The sequence below is a fragment of the Elephantulus edwardii genome, unplaced genomic scaffold (genome assembly GCF_000299155.1).
Source record: "Elephantulus edwardii isolate Elephantulus edwardi_28Jun2011 unplaced genomic scaffold, EleEdw1.0 scaffold00001, whole genome shotgun sequence".
NCBI lineage: Eukaryota > Metazoa > Chordata > Mammalia > Macroscelidea > Macroscelididae > Elephantulus > Elephantulus edwardii.
This window is the reverse complement of record NW_006399751.1, coordinates 45,129,334-45,149,492: the sequence shown is the minus strand read 5'-3', so window position 1 is coordinate 45,149,492 and position 20,159 is coordinate 45,129,334. Positions and strand designations below refer to the sequence as shown.

Here is a 20,159-nt window from a genome sequence, read left to right as displayed (position 1 = left end):
CCCATGATACATCTTCAAGGATATGAACATGTACAGCCAAGCACAATCAATAAGAGTGCATCTAAATTCCAAAATCAATCTCCATAATAGTCTATGTGTTTCCTACTGCCAAAGGGGCCCTTTAGAGTAGTGAGAGAAGATCTTCACCCTGAAACCCACAGCGTCCCTTTTCAGCAGGAAGTAGCTAAGAGAATACGCCATCCCCTTTTCCTTATGACTCAGGGTGAAGTCTCTCTCAGGGAGGAGTGATAGGGAATGGCAAAGGACACACTGACAAAGAAGATTAATCAGAACTGGCTTTGACAAGCACTGTGGCATTTGGACAAGAACAAACTGGGAGGAGGGTAGAGAGAATAGTGCAACAATGAATGAGTGGAAGCCCAAAATCTCTGTAAATGTTTATGAAAATTAATAAAATATAATTATAGAAAAAAAAAAACCAAAACAACAGGGCAAGAAGTTATAAATGTTGGAGAGGATGTGGCAAGAGAGGAACTCTTATACATTGTTTGTGGGATTGTAAAATGGTACAACCTTCTGGAAGGCAGTTTGGCGTTTCCTCAAAAAACTGAACATAGGTATTCCGTATGACCCAGCTATTCCACTACTTGAATATACCCTGAGAATATGAGTACTGAAGCACAGATGAAGATTTGCACACCAATATTCACAGCAGCGTTATTCACCATCACAAGAGCATGGAAACAGCCCAAATGTCCAACCACAGACAAATGGATTGGGAAACTGTGGTACATTCACATAATGGAATACTATGCAGCATGCAGGAGCAATGATTTTGTAAATTATTACCTAACTGGGGAGGGACTGGAGAGTATTATGCTGAGTGAACTAACTCAGTCCCATAAGGACAAATATTGTATAAAACCATTACTGTAGAATGAGTATAAAGATTCAAGGGGAGGGGCTGGAAGCAGAGGGATGAGGATGTGCAGGGGAAGGGAAGATTAATCACTCAGTTATACAACTTGATGGGGGAAGGATGAGGAAATTAGGAAGAATCTGTTCTGGAAAACAATGTATTCAAATTTTGTAAAAAAAACCCCCACAAAACCTAGTAGAATAAAAAAAAATTTAAAAAAGAAAAAAAAAATAACCAAAAAGTTGGTAGTTCGAACCAACTACCTATTCCTTATTAGAAGAAAAATGAGATAATCTCCTTCCATAAACATGTATACTGCTGGAAACACTGCATGACAATTTTCCCTCTATTGTTTAGGGTTGCTGTGAGTCAGAATTGACTTGATGACAGTGGGAATGACATTCATGATTTGATTAAATTATATTGCAATTTGATTTTTTTAAAATGACATCAATTCAGAACCAACTCATATCTGACCCCATACAGAGGCACACACGAGTAGATTGACCATCTTTCTCTCCTGGAATTGTGGGTGAAAATAAGGCTCTAAAAATTGATGAAATACCAATTGACATGTTTCAGCAATTGGTGAAGCCATGGACATGCCAAAAATTTGAAAGACCTGGCCAGTTGAGTTTAAGAGATCCATTTCCCCCTTCTCAAAAAAATTATTCTCCTAAAAGAAAGTAGAAATTATTGAATAATAACAGTAACATCATATGTGAGTAAAATATTGCTGAAAGCATTAAAAAACAAATGGAACCGGATACTTAACAAAATTTAAGCTGAATTCTGAAGAAGTCTTGGAAGTAGGGTTATCATTGCTGTTAGATGGATCTTGGTGAAAGCAGAAAAAATCACAAAAGTGTTTACTTGAAAAGAATTCTTGATGAAAAAAAAAAGGTGTTTACTTGGGTTTCAAACTATCCAAAGGTATTTGACTGTGTGGATCATAAGAAATTAATGACTGACATTGAGAAATAATGAAATCCCAGAATATTTAATTGTGCTTACATGAAACCTATACCTAGAACAAGAAACTGTTGTCTAAGCAGAACAAGAGAACACTGCATGATTTAAAATCAGGAAATGTATCAGGATTGTATTCCTTCCTCATACTTATTCAGTCTGAAAGTTCATCAGTGAATAAGGATAACAGAGAAAGAATTGAAGCCTCAGTACTGAGTAACCCGTGGACTGCCGTAAGAAAAAGCAAGTCTGTCCTGGAGGAAGTATAGCCAGGATGCTCTGCAGAGGCAAGGATGTGAAACTGTGTCATATACTTTGGGCCTGTGGTCAGGAAGGAATAGTCCTTGGAAAAAGATATGCTGGGGAACGTGGAATGTCAGAGAAAGAGAGGAAGACCCTCAACAGGATGGATGGGAAGAGTGTCTGTATATAATGGGCTTGAGGATATCTGAGATCATGAGGATGGTGCTAGATAGTTTAAGATCTGTTGTTTACTGCATTGCTGTGAGTTGTGGTCAACTCAGTGGCACCTTACAGTAGCATGAACAATCCTTTCATTCTTTCATGCTTAGTCTTATTGAGGACTTTCTTTGGGCTGATTTTCTGTGTAATTTTAACACAGGAAATGATCGTTTTGACTCAGTTACTTAATTGTTTTGGGAGAGCTAGATTCTTATATCTGCTTTAGTCTCCTAAACTGTATCGTTCAGGTTGTTTACAATATATTTTATTTTTGTGTGTTTTCACAGTGGCATTCTGTTTTGAGTATAAAGTATATAAAATCTCCTAGCCTCTTTATGATTTGGAGACCTCTCCCTAGTCTTAAATCATCCCTATTTGTTTCATTCAGCTTTAGCCATCTTCCTTTCCTGCCAGACTAGTCAGCCCTTAGTTGGGTATGTACTTAATGAGACAGTGGCATGATCCCTGGAGGGGAGCCCAGGCTCTTCTGTGAGTGATGGCTGCGTAGACGGTAGGCTACAACTCATCAGGAAGCCATTGAGCAATATAAGAGACTTCCCGGAAAAAAAAAAAAAGAGAGAGAGAGACTTCCCAGCACTGGTGATGCTTACAATAAAAATCCCCCATGACTCTCTCTGAGTTATACAAGAAGAGTGAGTGGAATGGTTGCATTATCATTACTTAGCATTTCTTACCATTTTCCTCTCAAATAAAACCCTTCCTGACATTAAGCACCATTAGGAATATGTTATATATTACATTATGGAAAGTGAGTTCCATTTACGTAGCGTTTTTTCCCTTTCAACAGAGGACATATTTTGAAAGAGAACTTATAGAATTAAGAAGTTTGGTGCTTTCCATGTGACTTTGTTAATGAATGGATCTCATTAAGCCTAAACTGACTAGGAGCATGCCCTATATATGACATTCTAGTGATTAAATTCAGGAGTGAAAATCATTTAGGCTTGCTTTTTAAGTTGTTTTTGTAGTATAGCATTTTGCGGAGCAGAGGGGCTGGTTTTCCATCTTACCGTATGTCCAAGTAGGAGAAAATGGGCCTTAGAGGCACATGGCCCTGAGCATCTCTGAAAGGGCCAGAGAGAGTAGAAGTAACACAGCCCTTCACTGACACAGAAGAGAGAGCAGATACAGAGCCCATAGACCAGCTCCATGGTGCCCCGAGAGCCACACCAATAGCAAGAGGTTTGCTTATTTGTTGTTGACTCACAGACTCATAGTTATAGTACCAACAGTGGAGTTTATTAGAGAAGGAAGTTGGAGAGTGGGGGAGGCAAAGATTATCACTCAAAATAAGTTCAGGCTTTAGCCTGACAACTCCAAGGCACCAGTTTTCAGTTTAGGTTGCAGTTTCAGTTCAGCAGTCAAATTCAAATCATCCAGCAAGGTTTGCCTCAAATAGTTATATAACTTAATCATCTTGCAGGGTTTGTCTCAGAGCAGTTATAACTCAGTTTCTCCTTCAAATATCTGACAAGCTAAAAAAAAAAAATATATATATATATCTGACAAGCTAACTGTGGTCAGCACAAATGCAGAAAGCCTCAGGTCATACCTTGCCACCATTTGCCCAAGGCATTGCCACCGTCTCTCCAACACCAGGGTTTCCCTCTCACCAGGATCTTGCCACTACAGGCCTTGCTCACCTCAAGTCTTGTTGCCCAAAATCTTGCTTGCCTCAAGTCTTGCTGTTCAGTGTGGGCAATATTCTTTTACTTATCCTAGTCCCATGGTTGATGTGAATTTCCGAGACCTTGCTGATTTGTAAAACTATATGTCTTCAATTAAGGTAGTTGGAGACCAGAGGCCAAATGGCTAACAAAAGTGAACTTTTAGGCTAACACTACACCATATAAGTAAGAATCCAACCTGTTTTTTTATTTTATTTTAGGAAAACATCCCTGGTTGTGTCACTCAAGGTGAAAATGCATGAAATTGAAGAAGACTTTTTTGTTTCTTATCTTTGTCTAAACACATGCTGTTACGTTGATTCTTATGAATAGGAACCCTGTCAGACAGAATAGGCATGTTTCTAACTGGTGGATTTGAACTGCTAACCTTTGGATTAGTGACTGAGTGCCTAGCTGTTGTACAACCAGATCTCCTTCAGTTTTATCTAGACAATTTTATGCATTGAAATTCCTTTATAGCAGATTTAAAATTCTGCTGCTGTTGTCTTCATCAAAAGAGGCTGAAACAATCAAAAAGGATGGGAAAGCATTTGATGTAGTCTAACTTCAGAGATTAATTACTTATCATACTTACTGGATAAATATAGTGAAAGAATAAAATCCTGACATGTATCTTTTCAGGCATTAAACCACATAATATCCTCTTGTTCTATTTGAACAACTCTTTCTTGGTCTGTATTGGTTCTACATGAGCACAGTTGGAATTCTCTTTCATCCATAATTTGTTGGTTCACATAATTGAGTGCCTTTTTGTAGTAGATAAAAACAGCAGTTATTTCCCTCACTCCATATGCCCTCCTGAATCTGGCTTGAATTTCTGGCAGTGCCCTGTCTATGTGCTGCTGCAACCATTTTTTTATTATCTTCAGCAGAATTTTACTTGGCTGTGATATTAATGTACTGTTTGATAATTTCTACATTAATTTGGATCACTTTTCTTTGAAATCATCACAGGTAAGTATCTGTTTACATGAGCTGACCATATAAATGTGTTCCACGTTTCTTAGAATAAATGAGTGAGCACTTCCAGTGTTGTGTTCATTTGCTGAAAGTTCTTAGTGATTTACCTTCAATTCCAGGAGCCTCATTTCCCTGAGTGCTTTCAGTGCCATTTGTACTTCTTTCACTGTTAAAAGCTCTGATCATATGCTACCTACTGAGATGGTTGAAGGTCAACCAGTCCTTTTTGAAACATAAACCAAAAAGCTGTGCTTGTTGCTGGTCAAGTTGATTTCTAATTATAGCAACCTCATAGAGGACAGAGTATAACTTCTCACAGATTTTCCAAGACTGAAGTCTTTATGGACATCCCTAGTGGGTTGGACTGGTGAGTTTGAACCACCAACCTTCACAGTCAGATTTAAGTGGTTCGAATCCACCAGCTGCTCAATGGCAGAAAGATGAGCCTTTTCCTCCAGTGAGATTTACTGCCTCTGAAAACCCACTGGAAGGTAAACTATGCGTTGTTTCCACTTCCAGAGTACATATGTGAAAAGAACAGTGGTAACATGGGGAAGGCCAAATCTGACTTCTACTTGCTCCATAAAGGGGAACTGCCCCCATCAATAATGTCCATAGCCCCATACAAATAATTACATAGTCAGACATATTATTGCATCTATTTTTACCAATCATTGGGTTCCATGTTCATTGCAGGACTCACAGACATTACTCACAGTTGTGGGGCTTATTTGGGAAATAGGTTGAAGTAGTTCTAAGCCAGATTAAACAAGGCACACTGCCTCAATTAATGAAAGTCCAGGTTTGGTTCAACAGCACAAATGGCAGTTATAAATCAGCTTTTCCTTTAATCATCCAGGAAGCAAAACCTTTAACTGTGGCCTTTATCTCAGAGCAATTACAAGTCAGTTTGTTCTTCAATAATTCAACAAGTAAAACCTTTAACTGTGTCTTTTATTTTAAGGGTTCCTCTGGTTATACCTTGGCACAGTCTCTTCACAGCAGTGCCACAGTCTCTTCACACTCTCCATAACAATCACTGCCATTTTTTACAGTGTGGAAAGCACTCTCTTACATTGGCCCATAGCTATTGATGATTTGCAAGACCATGTGTCTATAGTTAAGGTAGCAGGAGATCATGCCCCTAATGAGAACTAACACATGGCTAGAAAAGCCAATTTTCAAGGGTTCTGACACCCCAACATCCCTATATAAAATTTGTAGGAATATAATATATATAATAATAACAGCATCCCTATATAAAAACACAGAAATTCCAGACTAAAAAATTCAGCTTAACAGATGAGGGAGAGAACAGTTTAAAAGTGATATTTGATTGGGTATTACGGTTATGACAAGAGTCAAGAATGAAGGGTGCTTCAAGTCAATGAATAGTGGAGTGTACTCGGAGGAGAGGAGGGGATTGTATACCAATGAAAGGATTTTTCTTTTACTTTTCAAAGATAGGAGCGAACTGTGGTGGGAGGGGGGTGTCAGGGAGAAAAGTGCAACAATGAATGAATGGAAATTCAAAATCTCTGTAAACGTTCATTAAAATTAAAAAAACCCAAACATTCAGCCTAGCCACAAGATAGCCAACTCCTTCTGAGAACTATTAATAAAACCAAACCAAACCCTGATATTCACTACCTGCTCACACCAGCAAGAAGGGAGGAGCCACAGCTGTAAATAAATTGGCACAGTGACATATGACAACTACAGTAATCTCTAGAAATGTTTTTATACCCTGAGAAAGATATTTCTATTATACATTTTTATGGATAGGGTTTTGGTTATGCCCATTTCATGTCAGATTGGGACCCTTTATTTTATGAAGATACAGAGTGCAAATTAAAATTGTTGCACTAGAAAGGCCTGGAGTTCTACACTGCAGAATCAGACAGTGAAAGTTGTATGGATCACAACAGTCCCATACACCATGATCATGGGAATGTGGGACCAGGCTGCATTCCATTTCATTGTATGAAAATTCAACTCAAGAACTTCTTTCTTTGGTTTTGTAATAACTGCTTACCTCCCCAGTATATTGTCAGTCCTGATTGAGCTTCTAGAAGAAACATTCTGCAGAGAAAGTATATCTAACTATTAGGAGGAAGGTTCATCTATACAAAAATATGTTTTTATTCCTCATCAGTTATCCTCTCCCGTGATCAGTCATGATAGCAAGCTAGTAACGAGCCCTTTTGTTGCCTCTTTTTTAGCTCATCTCATTTTTAAATTTTCAGAAGGCTTTAATAATGTTAAACTTTCCAGAATGGTACTAAGTATAGTTTTATCAGTATTACATACTTGTTGAACACCTCTATTGTTGTAAATGTATGTATAAGAAAATTTAATGGGGGGTAGCTATTTTATTAGACTACTATATATGTATTTTTTTTTAATTTACGCTTTTTATTTTTAAACAGGCAGAGATACTCAGTGTCCTCAGTCACAGAAATATCATCCAGTTTTATGGAGTAATTCTTGAACCTCCCAACTATGGTATCGTCACAGGTAGGAACTCTTTATTTGACTTCTTTCTCTCCTCAAGTACCTAGCTTAAGATCCTTAATATGCTAAAATGTTTAATATTAGGTTCAGTTATGAATTATGTGCTCCTGTCAGATGTCACTTTTGTTGCCATAAAGCATTAATAAAACTGATTATATCAATATAATTAAGAATGGTGTTCCCACTTCTACCCATGTTTAATTGTGCTAATTATATCTGCGTAAATGCTATTTAAATGCACTTGCAGCTGCAATACCAATATTTAAAGGTGCCGTTTAGCTAAAATTTCATTTAATTAGCTGAAATGAGCGATGTTTTTTGTAACTCTGTGACCTTTCACAAATTAAGATTTCTTGAGCTATTCATGTTGTAATTCTTCACAAGACATTTTAATCCCTTTAGAGCATTCGTTCTTCAAGGTCTCTGACTTGAGAACAATATTTTTCAGGTTTGGTCATCTGACTTGGTAATGACCTTGATCTAAATTATCAGATAATTTGGAGCAGCAGCTTATAACTGGTGAAATTGTTCTTTCCAAAAAAGGAGTCCATAGAAACTTTGGCCACAGAAAGACATTTGTTTTATACTCTGTGCTCTTGCTTGTATAATCTAATGACATGCCTTAAATCTGTACCTATCATGTTCAGTTTTATAATGAGTACTTTTGATCAAGTTCCTAATCATGGCAGTTATTTTAACATTAAAAAAAACCTCACTCCAAACACCAAAACCAAGAAAACCTTAAAATTTAAGTTCTGATAAAAACTTGGAATGTCTTTTTGGAGAATAAAGAATAACAAGATACTCTCAATAAAAAGGATTGTAGTAGGTACTGTTTTCTTAGACACCATCTAATACTTATAATAACCTCGTGAGATAGATAAAATAACTTATATTTTACAAATAAACTGAAGCTTTAAAATGAAAGTAACTTCCCAAGGTCACACAGCTAGTGTGATGCAGAACAGTAGACACATTTTTTTTTTCAAGAAGCTCTTTTTCTTGCGTGAAGGCCAAGGTCTGAAAGGCAAGCTTGGTTCTTAGGTTTAAAGCATGTCATTTGTTATTCCCATCTTCTAAGTTCAGTTTAATATGATTCTACTCTTTACTGTCATTGGGTACCATCACTGAATATATGTGATTTATAAGTGACAGAAAAGAAGTACCCCAAAGAATTTTTAAATAATATATCATCAGCAGTGTTTGTATTTACAAAGGACAGCTTAATCATCAAAAACGTACAGTAATGTATTATATCAACACATTTATTGCCATTGGGGAAGCTCTTTAATAATAAAATTCAAAACCATTCTCTTCTTTGCCTTTTCCTTATTCATCTAAGATTATAATTAGAACTGTATACTATTTGACATAACTATTATATAACTTCTGTGTCAAAATAAACATTTTTTAAAATGTGTATCTTTCCACTGAGATAATTAATGTTTGGGTAACAATATTAGTATTTTTCCTGAGCTATAATTTCTAATAGTAACATTTAATACTTTTAATTGCATGAATCAATTTTGGTTTTGGCGTACTTTCCTAAGTCTTCACAGATAGACATTTTTTGACATTATTTGCTCAAAATAAGGGTATTCTCATTACAATATTTATTATTACTGTAAACATTAACTTGGAATGGAGTAGTTCTCAATCTCATAAACAAAACTCAGCTTTTCTCCAGATTGTCCTTTAATATTAAAAACATATTTTTCTAGAAGGAACTTTAGCTGTGATTAAGTTAGGAGATCAGCAAATCCTCTCTCCAAAAAGCATCTATAAACTTGGACAGAATATTCAACATTCTGGAAATGAACAGCCCTACAAGGATAAGCTTAAGAAGAAAAACAAAGATCAGAACCAAAACAAACAAAAAGACTGATCCAGACATTAGTAGCAGATTTTGTGAATTTAAGCCCAAATTGGCAAACAGACAGTAAACATCAAGAACAACTTTTCATTCAAATTCCTAACCGATCTACATTTTCTGAAACTATGACCTTTCAACTGTGACTTTTAAGCTCACTGCTCGCCTGTCACTTTGCCCTCCTATAATTTAGGTTGTGCTGGAAGCTGTGTCACTGGTATTTCCAATACCAACACTGTGGTCAGTAATGGTAAATGGGTTTCAATGGGGCTTCTTTATCTAAAACAGAGAAAAAAGCAGGATTAGCCATCTACTTCTGAAATAATAGGACTTCAAAATTCGTGCTTTACAGAAGAACATTGTGACATACAGTTTAAGAAGATAAACCCCTCAGATTGAAAAGCACTCAAAATGCAGATGGGGAGAGCTGCCTCCTCGGCGTAGTTGTTGTTAAGTGCCATCGAGTAGTAGACAACTCATAGCGACCCTGTGGATCAAAGACCTGAGCAGTGTTCACAGAGTTTCTAGAGGCAAGCCATTTCGGAGGTAGATGCCCCTCCTGCTTCCAGACTTGTTTTAATTGAGAAGCTCTACCAAACACTGTCCACCATGGGTAACCATTATCGCATTTGGCACGTCATTGTCACAGTGTTTAGCATCACAGCAGCCGTGAGTTACCTCTGTACAGCAATGCACAGACCCGAGTATCCTCAATGTAGAGTCTGCTTTAATGATGGTGGACACAATAAAGCTTTCACCCACTGAAGGATCTTCATTTGCTAGTATGGCAAGGCTCAAAATAAGGAGAGAAAACTTCAGATATCTATAAATAATTAGAACATAGAATGTATGAAGTATGAATCAAGGAAGGTTTTAAATTGTCAAAAAGGAAATGGAAGTGCATAAAGGTTGACAATCGTAGGCCTTGACAAACTGAAATGGACTAGTATTGACCATTTTGAATCACGTAATCATTGGCCTGTGCCAGTACACATTCATGATCAAAAAGAACATTTCAAGATCTATCTTGAAGTGCAATGCTGTCAGTGACAGGATAATATCCATATGCATACATGGAAGACTTGTTAATACAAGTATTATACATACTAGCCATTAAAGCCAATAATGAAGAAACTGAGACTTTCTACCTACTTCTGCAGTCTTAAATGGATCGAACATGAAATCAAGAGACATTAATAATAGTGACTGGAATGTAAAGGTTGAAAACAGGAAAGACTGATTGTTGGAAAATTTAACCTTGGTTAACAGAAATGATGCCAGAGATTACATGATAGAATTTTGTACAATTAGTAACATAGACATTTCAGATACCTTTTTTTAAAAAAAAAAAAACCAAACCAAAAACACAAATCCACAAACATGTAAATGGCTTCTGTACACATGAACTTCATCAGATAGCATACACCAGAGTCAAATTGACTACATGTATGGAAAGAAACGGTGAAGAAGCTTAGTATCAACAGTCAAAGCAAGGCCAGGGCCGATTGTGGAACAGACCAGACCTTCAATTCTTGGGTGCACAATCAACACCCATGGTCGCAGAGTTCATGAGATGTGTTACATAGAACAACTTTGCTGTTAAGGATCTCTATAATGTGCTAAAGAGCAAGAATTTCAGTGTGAAAACAGATGCACCTGACCCAAGCTGTGGTATTTTTCATCTCTTCATATGCATGAGAAAGTTGGACAACAAATAAGGAACGGTAAAGAAGACTTGATGTCTTTTAATTTTGTTGTTGGCAAATAGCACTGAAGATCCCATGGATTTCTAAAAGAACAAACCAATCTGTTTTGGAGGAAGTACAACCAGGGTGTTCCGTGGAGTCAAGAAATGGTGAAACTTCATCTCTCATATTTTAGGCACATTGTCAAGAGGACAACTCCGTGGAAAAACAACATCATGCTTGAAAATATAAAGGGTCAATGAAATAAGGGAAGACGTGAGATAGATTGACACAATGACAGCAGCTGTGGATAGGAACAAGGCCAAAACTGTGAGAACGAAGCAAGATAGAAACAGGGTTTCATCTGTGGTTCATAGGGTCACTCTAAGTTGTAGTTGACTCAGCAGCACCTATGTCAGTAACAATCGTTAAACCAAAAATATCCCATGAAGTCTTCGTAAAGTCAAACAATATTTATTTTAACTACCAAACAATATCTTCCTTGAGCATTTTGTTCTTTTAAATTCTATTATATGGTATCAAATTGGCAATTGTACTGCTACAGATTAGATGAAAACGAGGGAATGCATTTCTTTTAATGATGGGGAGCAAGTTGAGAAGAAGAACAATTGCAAAACTTTTAGAATATAATCATTGACACTGAATTGTGGAGTTGTTGGATTGTGTGTTTTGCTGTGCATTTTCTCAACAAAATAATTTTTTCAGTAGAAATTTAAAGTTGCTGTAGTATATTGTCTAAAATATTAAGTAAGATATTTTAAGGCATGTTAAAGAAGAATGGGTTAAACTTGTTAGTGGAAATAGTTTCTGAGTGTTCTCTGGTATTAAATTTAAGATACAAATACCAACATGTTGGAAGAACCAAAGGAAACCAAGGAATGTTGACATTCCACTGAAGGGCTGCACAGTTAATCATGAAAGCCGAGGAGATCATTATAGAGGGACTTCAGTCACATCAATGTAGAGCTTGGTCTCCTTGGAAAGAAAAAAGAGGCTTCGTGTTGACACATGGTGGGGGCACAGAAAGGAACTGGCTATGGTTTGCACCATCTATCTATATCCACGAGCAAAAAGTGATCAAGGGTGTTACACAGGGCTTTGGTTACAAGCTGATGTCTGTGTATGCTCATTTTCCCATCAACATCGTGATTCAGGAGAACATGGCTGTGATTTGAGACTTCTCAGGTGAAGAATACATTCAGAGGGTTCGAACGAGACCAGCCATTGTTTGTTCAGTATCGTAAACCCAGAAAGATGAGTTAATTTTTGAAGGAAATGACATTGATCTTGTATCATACGCAGCTGCTCTAACTCAGCAAGCTATAACAGTTAAAAATAAGGATATTGGGAAAATATCCTGAAAAAGTCTCTGAAAAAGAAACTGTTCAGCAGGCTGAAAAGTTATATCTAGGAGTTTTCTAGCTACAGAAATGAGCCTACATGAGTCCTCAGATGCATCTGATTCTTGTAATAAATTCTGTCTATTCATTTGAAAAAGAAGAAATTCTGGACTTGAAAAGGAATAATTGCAATGAAAAAGGTATTAAAGTGACTTTAGAGTAGATTTGAAATGATAAGCGAGGTGAATTTACTGCTGGATGAACAGAAATTATAAAAGAAAACAAGAAAAAAGAAAAAGATGTAAGGGGGGAGGCAAACAAACAGTACCTCAGAGATTTATGATGCAACATTGTGTATCAATGTGCATATTGTTGGATAAAGAACGGAGTGCTAAGATTACCTAATAATGCTCCAAGATGCCACAGATTTTATAAAAACACATGAATCTACACATCCAAGAGGTTCAATGAACTCTTAAGTAGGATCAATACAAAAGGATTCACACCTACACGCATTATAGTCAAACTGTTGACAAATGAACTTTTTAAAAGCAGCAAGAGATAAGCCAGTCTTCACTAAAAGAATAGCAATAGGATTAATGACTGATTTCACATATACAATGGTGGCCAGAAGCAGTAGAATGATATTTTTTAAGTACTGAAAGAAAGAAACAAAATCCTGTATCCAACAAAACAGTCTCTTTAAAATGAAGGTAAAAATCAGTTTCTGAATAAAGAGTTGGGAGAGTCAGTTGCCAGCAGATGTGCCTTGGAAGAAGTACTAAAGGCTATCTTTCACACTGAAAGGCTATGTCATCAAATGGTAACTTAAATGAGGAGTACCAGCAATGCTAAAAATGTCACTGTATTAAAAGAGTTGACAATGACTCTGTTACAGTGGCCTTGAGCATAACAGAGATGGTCAGGATAGACAGAAGGTACAAGGTTCAGATCTGTTGTTCATAGGGTCCTTCTTAGGAGTTATTGTCAACTCAACAGCATTTAACAGTACCCATGAGGAACATAACTCCTGTGAACAGTCAACATAAAAGAAAAAGAGGGAGGGAGCTCTGGTGGCCTAGTGGCAAGACGCTGCACTGCAATCCCAGAAGTACGAGGTTCAAATCCACCAGATGCTCTGCTGGAGAAGGAGGGGACAAACTCCTCCTGTACCAGTCAGATCTGATTTGACGGTACACGTAAAAAGAATACAATAAAAATTTTAAAAAAGAAAAAGAGGGGGCAGCATTTGTCCAAAAACAGAGTTAAAAAGATAAGGAGAGATGAAGGAGTGCAAATGGGGATCCCACTGAAGAAGTAGGAAGAATGTTGTTATAGAAAGGAAATTGCAACTAATATCACAAAACAAAATGTGCATAGATTGTTGAAAGAGGACCTAGTTTTCTTGGTTGGTAAATTTTCACCCAAATCACACACAAAAAAAGGTTTAAAAAGGAATTCTAGCAGTGTCTTTACACATTAAGAACTTCTCTTTAATTTGAATCCAAAGGATGGGCTGATTTGAGAAGCCTGTTACATTTTCTCCATCTTCCTGGTGTGATCCAGTGCTTTTCATGCTGCCTGCAGCCTCTTCTGTTGGACTCAAAAGCTCTTTAAGGACACACTTCTTTTTGTCCCTGATATTGTTGATTCTGTAAACTTTATGGATTATAAAACTTCTTATATTTTATTCATTCAGGAGTGGTTGATCTGATTTTTAGGTCTACCTACTGCCCAAATTATTAATGAAATTGAAGCCTCCTAAAGTACCACTACTCCAGCACAATCTGGGAAAACTTGAACTGGCTTCCACAGTGGCTTCCATCATGGTGGCATGATTATTCAGTCAAGTGACCATGCCACCCTGGTCTCAGCTACTGTGGCTCCAACATGAACCCATTCTAAGAGTCCTACTTTGGTTACTAAGACTTTTACCAGTCAAAAATGCAGCATTGCTTTTGAAGAAATTGGAACCCACAGACACTGCCAGAGGGACTTTAACAGAGGTTCCACTTCTGTGGAAACCACCTAATGTTCAGCAACAGATGAATAGATAAACAAAATATGGTACATATATTAAATATTACATACCATGAATATTGTTTTTGTTATTGTTATATACGACCTAGAATCAACTGACCCTCTGGTGGTTTCCATAGGCAATAACTTGCATGGGAGGAGATTGCCCATTTTTCTTCCATGGATCAGCAGGTGGATTCAAACTCCGTATGTGCCTGTGGGTTGACAGTGCACAATTCCTTACCAGTAAACCACCAGGCTCCCTTCCAATGAATATTCTTTATTCATAAAGAGAAATGAAGTCCTGGTAAATGTTAAAACATGAATGACTCTTTAAAGAATTATTCTGTATTTAAAAGGTTAATAATAGAATAATCGATGTAGTATTATATCACTTATATGAAATATCTAGATAAAGTAAATGTGTAGAGTTTATTAGTGGTTACCAAGGACGAGAGAGATGGGAAGACAAGAAATCATGACTTAAGAAGCACTGAATTTGTGCAGCAGCAAAAAAATCAAATAATGGATTTCATCAGACAGCTCTGCTGTCAAGGACCTGTTTAAAATGCTAGAGAGCAAGGATAACACTTTAAAGACTAAGGTAAGCCTAGCTCAAGCCACCATGGTTATTTTTAGTTGCTTTATATGCATGTGAAAGTTAGACAATGAGTAAGGAAGATCAAAGAATTGATCCCTTTGATTTATGGGCAGAGAATACTAAATAGACTAAGGACTGACAAAAAGACAAGCTTGCCTTGGAAGAAATGGAGACGGAGTGTTCCTTAGAGACAAGGATGGTGGAAGTTCATCTCACATACTTTGGGCATGTAATTAGGAGAGTCCAGTCCCCACAGAGGGACATTCTACCTGGAAAATTATAGGGTCAGTGAAGACATGGAAGACCCCAGTGAGATGGCTTGACATCAGGACAGGAACAATCGGCATAGATGGTGAAGATAGTACTGTTTTTTTCTGTTGTGCATAGAGCCACTATGAATTGGAACAGACTTGACAGCACCTAACACTATGTACAGGAAGCAGATTAAAAATACAACATAATATATGATTTTATTTATTTGAAAGGTCCAGAAAGGGCAAATTTAGAGAGAGAGAGTAACAAACCAATGATGTGGGTAAGAATATTTATTCATTTTAACCAGGGATGAGGGAACTGCCTGGCGTGATGAGAATTATCTAAAATCATATTAGGGTAGCAATGTCCCAATTCTAGAAATTTACCGAAAACCATTGAGTTGCATGTAAACTTAACAGGAGGCAAATTTTCAGCTGTATAATAACAAAGCCTTTCCCCCTCCCATTTTGTGCTTAAATTTTGATGGATACCCTGATGCCAGGAGAATTATTTGATACATTTGTCACATAAACTCCATTGCTTATGTGTTTAACCTCAGAGACAGTGAGGTTGGATCAGGAATGGGCAAGGTTCAGAACCTTGTTCCCAAGGTCACTGTGGGTCCATGGCACATAACAACAGTAAGGAATAAGAGCTGTGGTAACATAGTCTATAGGGAGAGACACAGTTAACCCAAAGGTAGCGCTTCTCCAGCTGTTTGAAGATGGTCAGTATCCTGTGTGATTTACACCTTGAAAACCCACTGGAGTGTCAGCTATGAGTTGGTTCCAACTCAACGGCAGTGAGAGGAAGAATTCAGGGATGCGGATTTTTAAAGAAACACATATTTTCGTGCATGCTTTTATCCCAAACACACTCTTCCAGTACTTCTTTGTGGTTCCCAATTCTGTTTAATAGGGTTTTCATTACTTCCTCTGATAAAGTACTACAGTTCATTCTGTTAGTGGTTTTGTCTTTGACAGATTATTTCCCAGGATGATGTTAACGTTTAGAAACTATGGAGTGCAACAATTTTTATATCCTTTTGATGGCTTTTGTTAAGTTCTTTAGCACATTTTCCCAGTGGAAAAGATAAGACTTTATTTCTGAATTATAAATTGGTGTTAATTATACACTTCTCTTTCTTTAAAAATAGAATATGCTTCTCTGGGATCCCTCTACGATTATATTAACAGTAATAGAAGTGAAGAAATGGACATGGATCACATTATGACCTGGGCAACAGATGTAGCTAAAGGTAATCCTGCTTTATTGTACTTTCATAGAATTGAGACAGGGGGCACATCTCATACTGAAACAGTATCACAACATTACTTTCCTGTTTTTTTAGATTTTTTTTCTTTTGCAGATGAAAATAATAGGTAGTGCAGGTTACTATCCATACATATTTTAGGTCATTGGGTTGATTTCCACATCGGCATTCTTCCCTCCCCCTTTGTTTCTTTGCTAAAAATCAAGTTCAGAAAAAATCTGGAAACTTCTAGACAGCAGTTTTTGTCGTGCTTTGTGACACTAATAGTCTAGACTTATGGAAAAGCCGTAATTCTGATGCTGTTTTGCAAGTGTCTACTTAGACTCACTACCTTAAAAAAAAAGTGATTTATTGTAGGCTTAGTTCTTTTGCACATGAAAAATGCTAAAAATAGTAATCATGTGCAAAAAAAATTATTCTTTCCTCTGCCAATTAAAAGCAATTCATGCTTTAAGATGAATTCAGAAATTAAATCACTTTAATATACAAAATTCCTAAAATAGTTGCCAGCAAGGTGCCCAGTTCTTTTTATCTTATAAATTCCTTTATAAACTACTTTCTAAAGTAAGTAAAATGCCATTTATTTTTATCCTTTTTTCCATTATCCTAACTGAACATTTCTGAGTCTTATTTATAAATAACTGTCAAAGTTCCATTGGAAAGAACTTGATCTGCAAGATGACTCCTGGTAGTTAACATTTGTATTCTAGCAACCCCTGCAAAGCAAGCATGTCCAAGTTTAGCTGGGGCAATTAAAATATTCCCTTTGAATTCTACAACTCCATTCTCTACAAGCATCCCTTTACAAAGCAAATACAATGCTACTTAAGTTCTTACTAGTGGGAGCAACTTCCCCTGGGAAGCCAAAATTCCTTTGGGGAGTTACCTCATCTGCTTACTTTCAGCAACACCTGACAAATTCTTCAAATTGGAAATTGGCAAAGAATTCTTTTTAAATGTTGCATACTGTATACTTCTGCTGAATGATAACCTCATAAGAATACTAAACTTTGCATTAGGGATGGTCTTCTTAAGGCTTTGATATACTCATTAACTTAACTGTGTGTTCAGGCATCCAAGTCAACCTTAAAATTTCATATTCTCTGAGACATACATCTTCAGTCACTTCATTTCAGTCGTCCATGAGAACCACCAGTTTATCTGCAAGATGTTGTGGTGTTGCTGAAATCTATTGAAGCTTATAGAAACACACTCATGTAAATGTATATACACATAGAGACAGTCTGAACATAAAGGATCATTTACAGAATTATCCTTACAGAAATTTGCAGTTAGGGTCCTCAGCCAATAATAATCATGCTGTTACTTAATGACATTTAAGGTAGATAGTGAAGTAATCAACTACATCAGTCATTCAGTTTCCAGCTGTGCTCTGCTTAAACTTGCCTGGTTCCCACCTTATAAGAAAGAACAGAACTAATCAAACTAGAAACAGAAGCTTAAAAAATATAGATAATAAGAAAATTAAAATGGACCAAGGAAATTACAAAGTCATAAAGTCACTTTTGTGTGGGTAGTTCTAATGCATTTGATTTCAGTTCAGAAGGATCTTGCAGAGAATAGGCATGTATGTTTATAATCACAATATTTAACACTTTAGAATCTTTTAAAATGGTCTAAAAGAAAAGAAAGAATAAGCACTATAGGAATGGCTTCAACCTACACTGATGGTTGTGTGCAAAACTCACAGGTCAAATTTGAAGGCTTAATTTTGTTTAAAATTCTCCTTTGTACCTTTTTATTTTGGCCTTTTTATTTGGCACTGTTTGAAACTTGTTGATTATTACTTGTAATAATATGTTGAGAAATCAGAGAATCACACATTTAGAGTAAGAGTTGATTCATGCATTTTGAAATCTGTTACTTAATATAATTGTTACTCAGAGACTACTTCCTCAAATGAAAAAAAAATCCTTTTCTTTTTGAGTGGGAAAAAGGAAGGAGAGGTAGACCAGCAAGTAGAACTGTGCAAGTGCTTTGTGACAGTTATCAGTGAATAAAAGGAACCAGTCAAGGCAGATAAACCTGGATCCAGTCCCAAGGTGGTCACCACTGCTCCCAGATGTTCCTAAAATTATCCTCAATGATACCTGTCAGTGTTATTAAGGGAAACTCTGAATTTCTTAAAACTGATGAAAGTATTTTTCATTCTCCTCATTGTTTGCAATGAAGACAGGACAGAATTATACACAAATATAAAAAGAAATAAAATTTTATAGGTTTGTGATTGCTGCCATGTGGTATATACTTTTTAAAGTATATAAATTTTCAAAAGTTAATATGGTATTTTTAATAAAAATACATACCATGAAGAAGAAATTATCCATCTATCTATATCTATATCTATATTTAAAGCTTGTGTGTTCAACAGGGAGCTCTTGTGGCTTAGTGGTAAGGAATTATGATACCAACCCAAAGGCATGTGGTTCAAATCCACCAGCTGCTCTTTGGGAGAAAGATGGCTGTCTCATGCAATTTACAGCCTCTAAAAACTGTTGGAGGGTCAGCTATGAGTTAGTCCTGACTTGATGATACATAACAACAACTTATGCCAAACAGAATTTTTATATTTCAATCCTTTTTTGTCAACAATTGTGGAGATTAGCTTTCTATGCCTTTGCTATGAAGTAAGAGAGATTAAACCTGAACATTTACTCAGGAATTTTATTTTAAAGCAAAAAAACAGCTAACTCTGACATTCAGTGATAGAGATAATTAAGTGCTAACCAGATTGTTTTTCTAAGTTGCTAATCAACGAGCCTCACCTCATAGCAACCCCATGCACACCAGAATGGAACAATCTCCAGTCCTGTGACATCTTCACAATCATTGCTATGTTTCAACTCAATATTGCAGCCACTGTGTGTCAGTTTCTCTCAGTGAAGGTCTTCCTCTATTTTTACTGACCCTCCAGGGACTGGTCTCTCTTGAAAACATATCCAGACTATACATGACAAAACTCACCATTCTCATTTCTAAAGAACATTCTGGCTATACCTCTCTGAAGACAGAGTTGCCTTTTCTTCTGGTAGTCCATACTGTATTCAGTTTTTCTCATTAATACTTAAATCGTATGCATCAATTCTCCTTCAGTCTTCTTATTCAGTGTCCACTTTCCACTTGCATGTGAAGTGTTTAAAAAGTACCTTAACCTTCAAAATTACATATTTTTAATACTTTTTGCAATACTATTTACCTAATATTAAAACCAGGTTATAGAAATGGAATTTTCTGTTTGGTAGATGTGGAATTTTGTGTTAGAAAAGAAATTTCCGTCATCTTGGCCATTACCAGTATTTGTGTTAACTTGGCTCTTTTTGGTGATATGTTTGTGCTTTTAAAAACTGTAAGAAAAAGGATGCCAAACAAAGGTGTATAGACAGAGTTCATCCAAAGGACTCATGTAAACCACAGGATCATGTGAAACTCAACTTCCACAACCTCAAGACCAGAAGAACTAGATGGCTACTACTGCTGATCACTTTAGGAAGGATGAAGTAGGATGTCTGTATATAGTGAGTGAAATGTGGAACAAAACTAAAAACATAAAAAAAAATACCAAGCGTAAGGGTCCAATAGA

General features: G+C 36.5%; 1 protein-coding gene across 2 annotated transcripts in view; it reads left to right on the top strand.

Annotated features, from left to right (window-relative positions):
- Positions 1-20,159, top strand: part of LOC102876634 (mitogen-activated protein kinase kinase kinase MLT-like) — a 230,724-nt gene that overhangs the window by 108,359 nt on the left and 102,206 nt on the right. For both annotated transcript variants that reach the window (XM_006878825.1, XM_006878826.1), the window contains exons 3-4: positions 7,410-7,497; positions 16,442-16,543. In XM_006878825.1, coding sequence (XP_006878887.1) covers positions 7,410-7,497; positions 16,442-16,543 — 190 coding nt within the window. The remainder of the gene's footprint in view (positions 1-7,409; positions 7,498-16,441; positions 16,544-20,159) is intronic.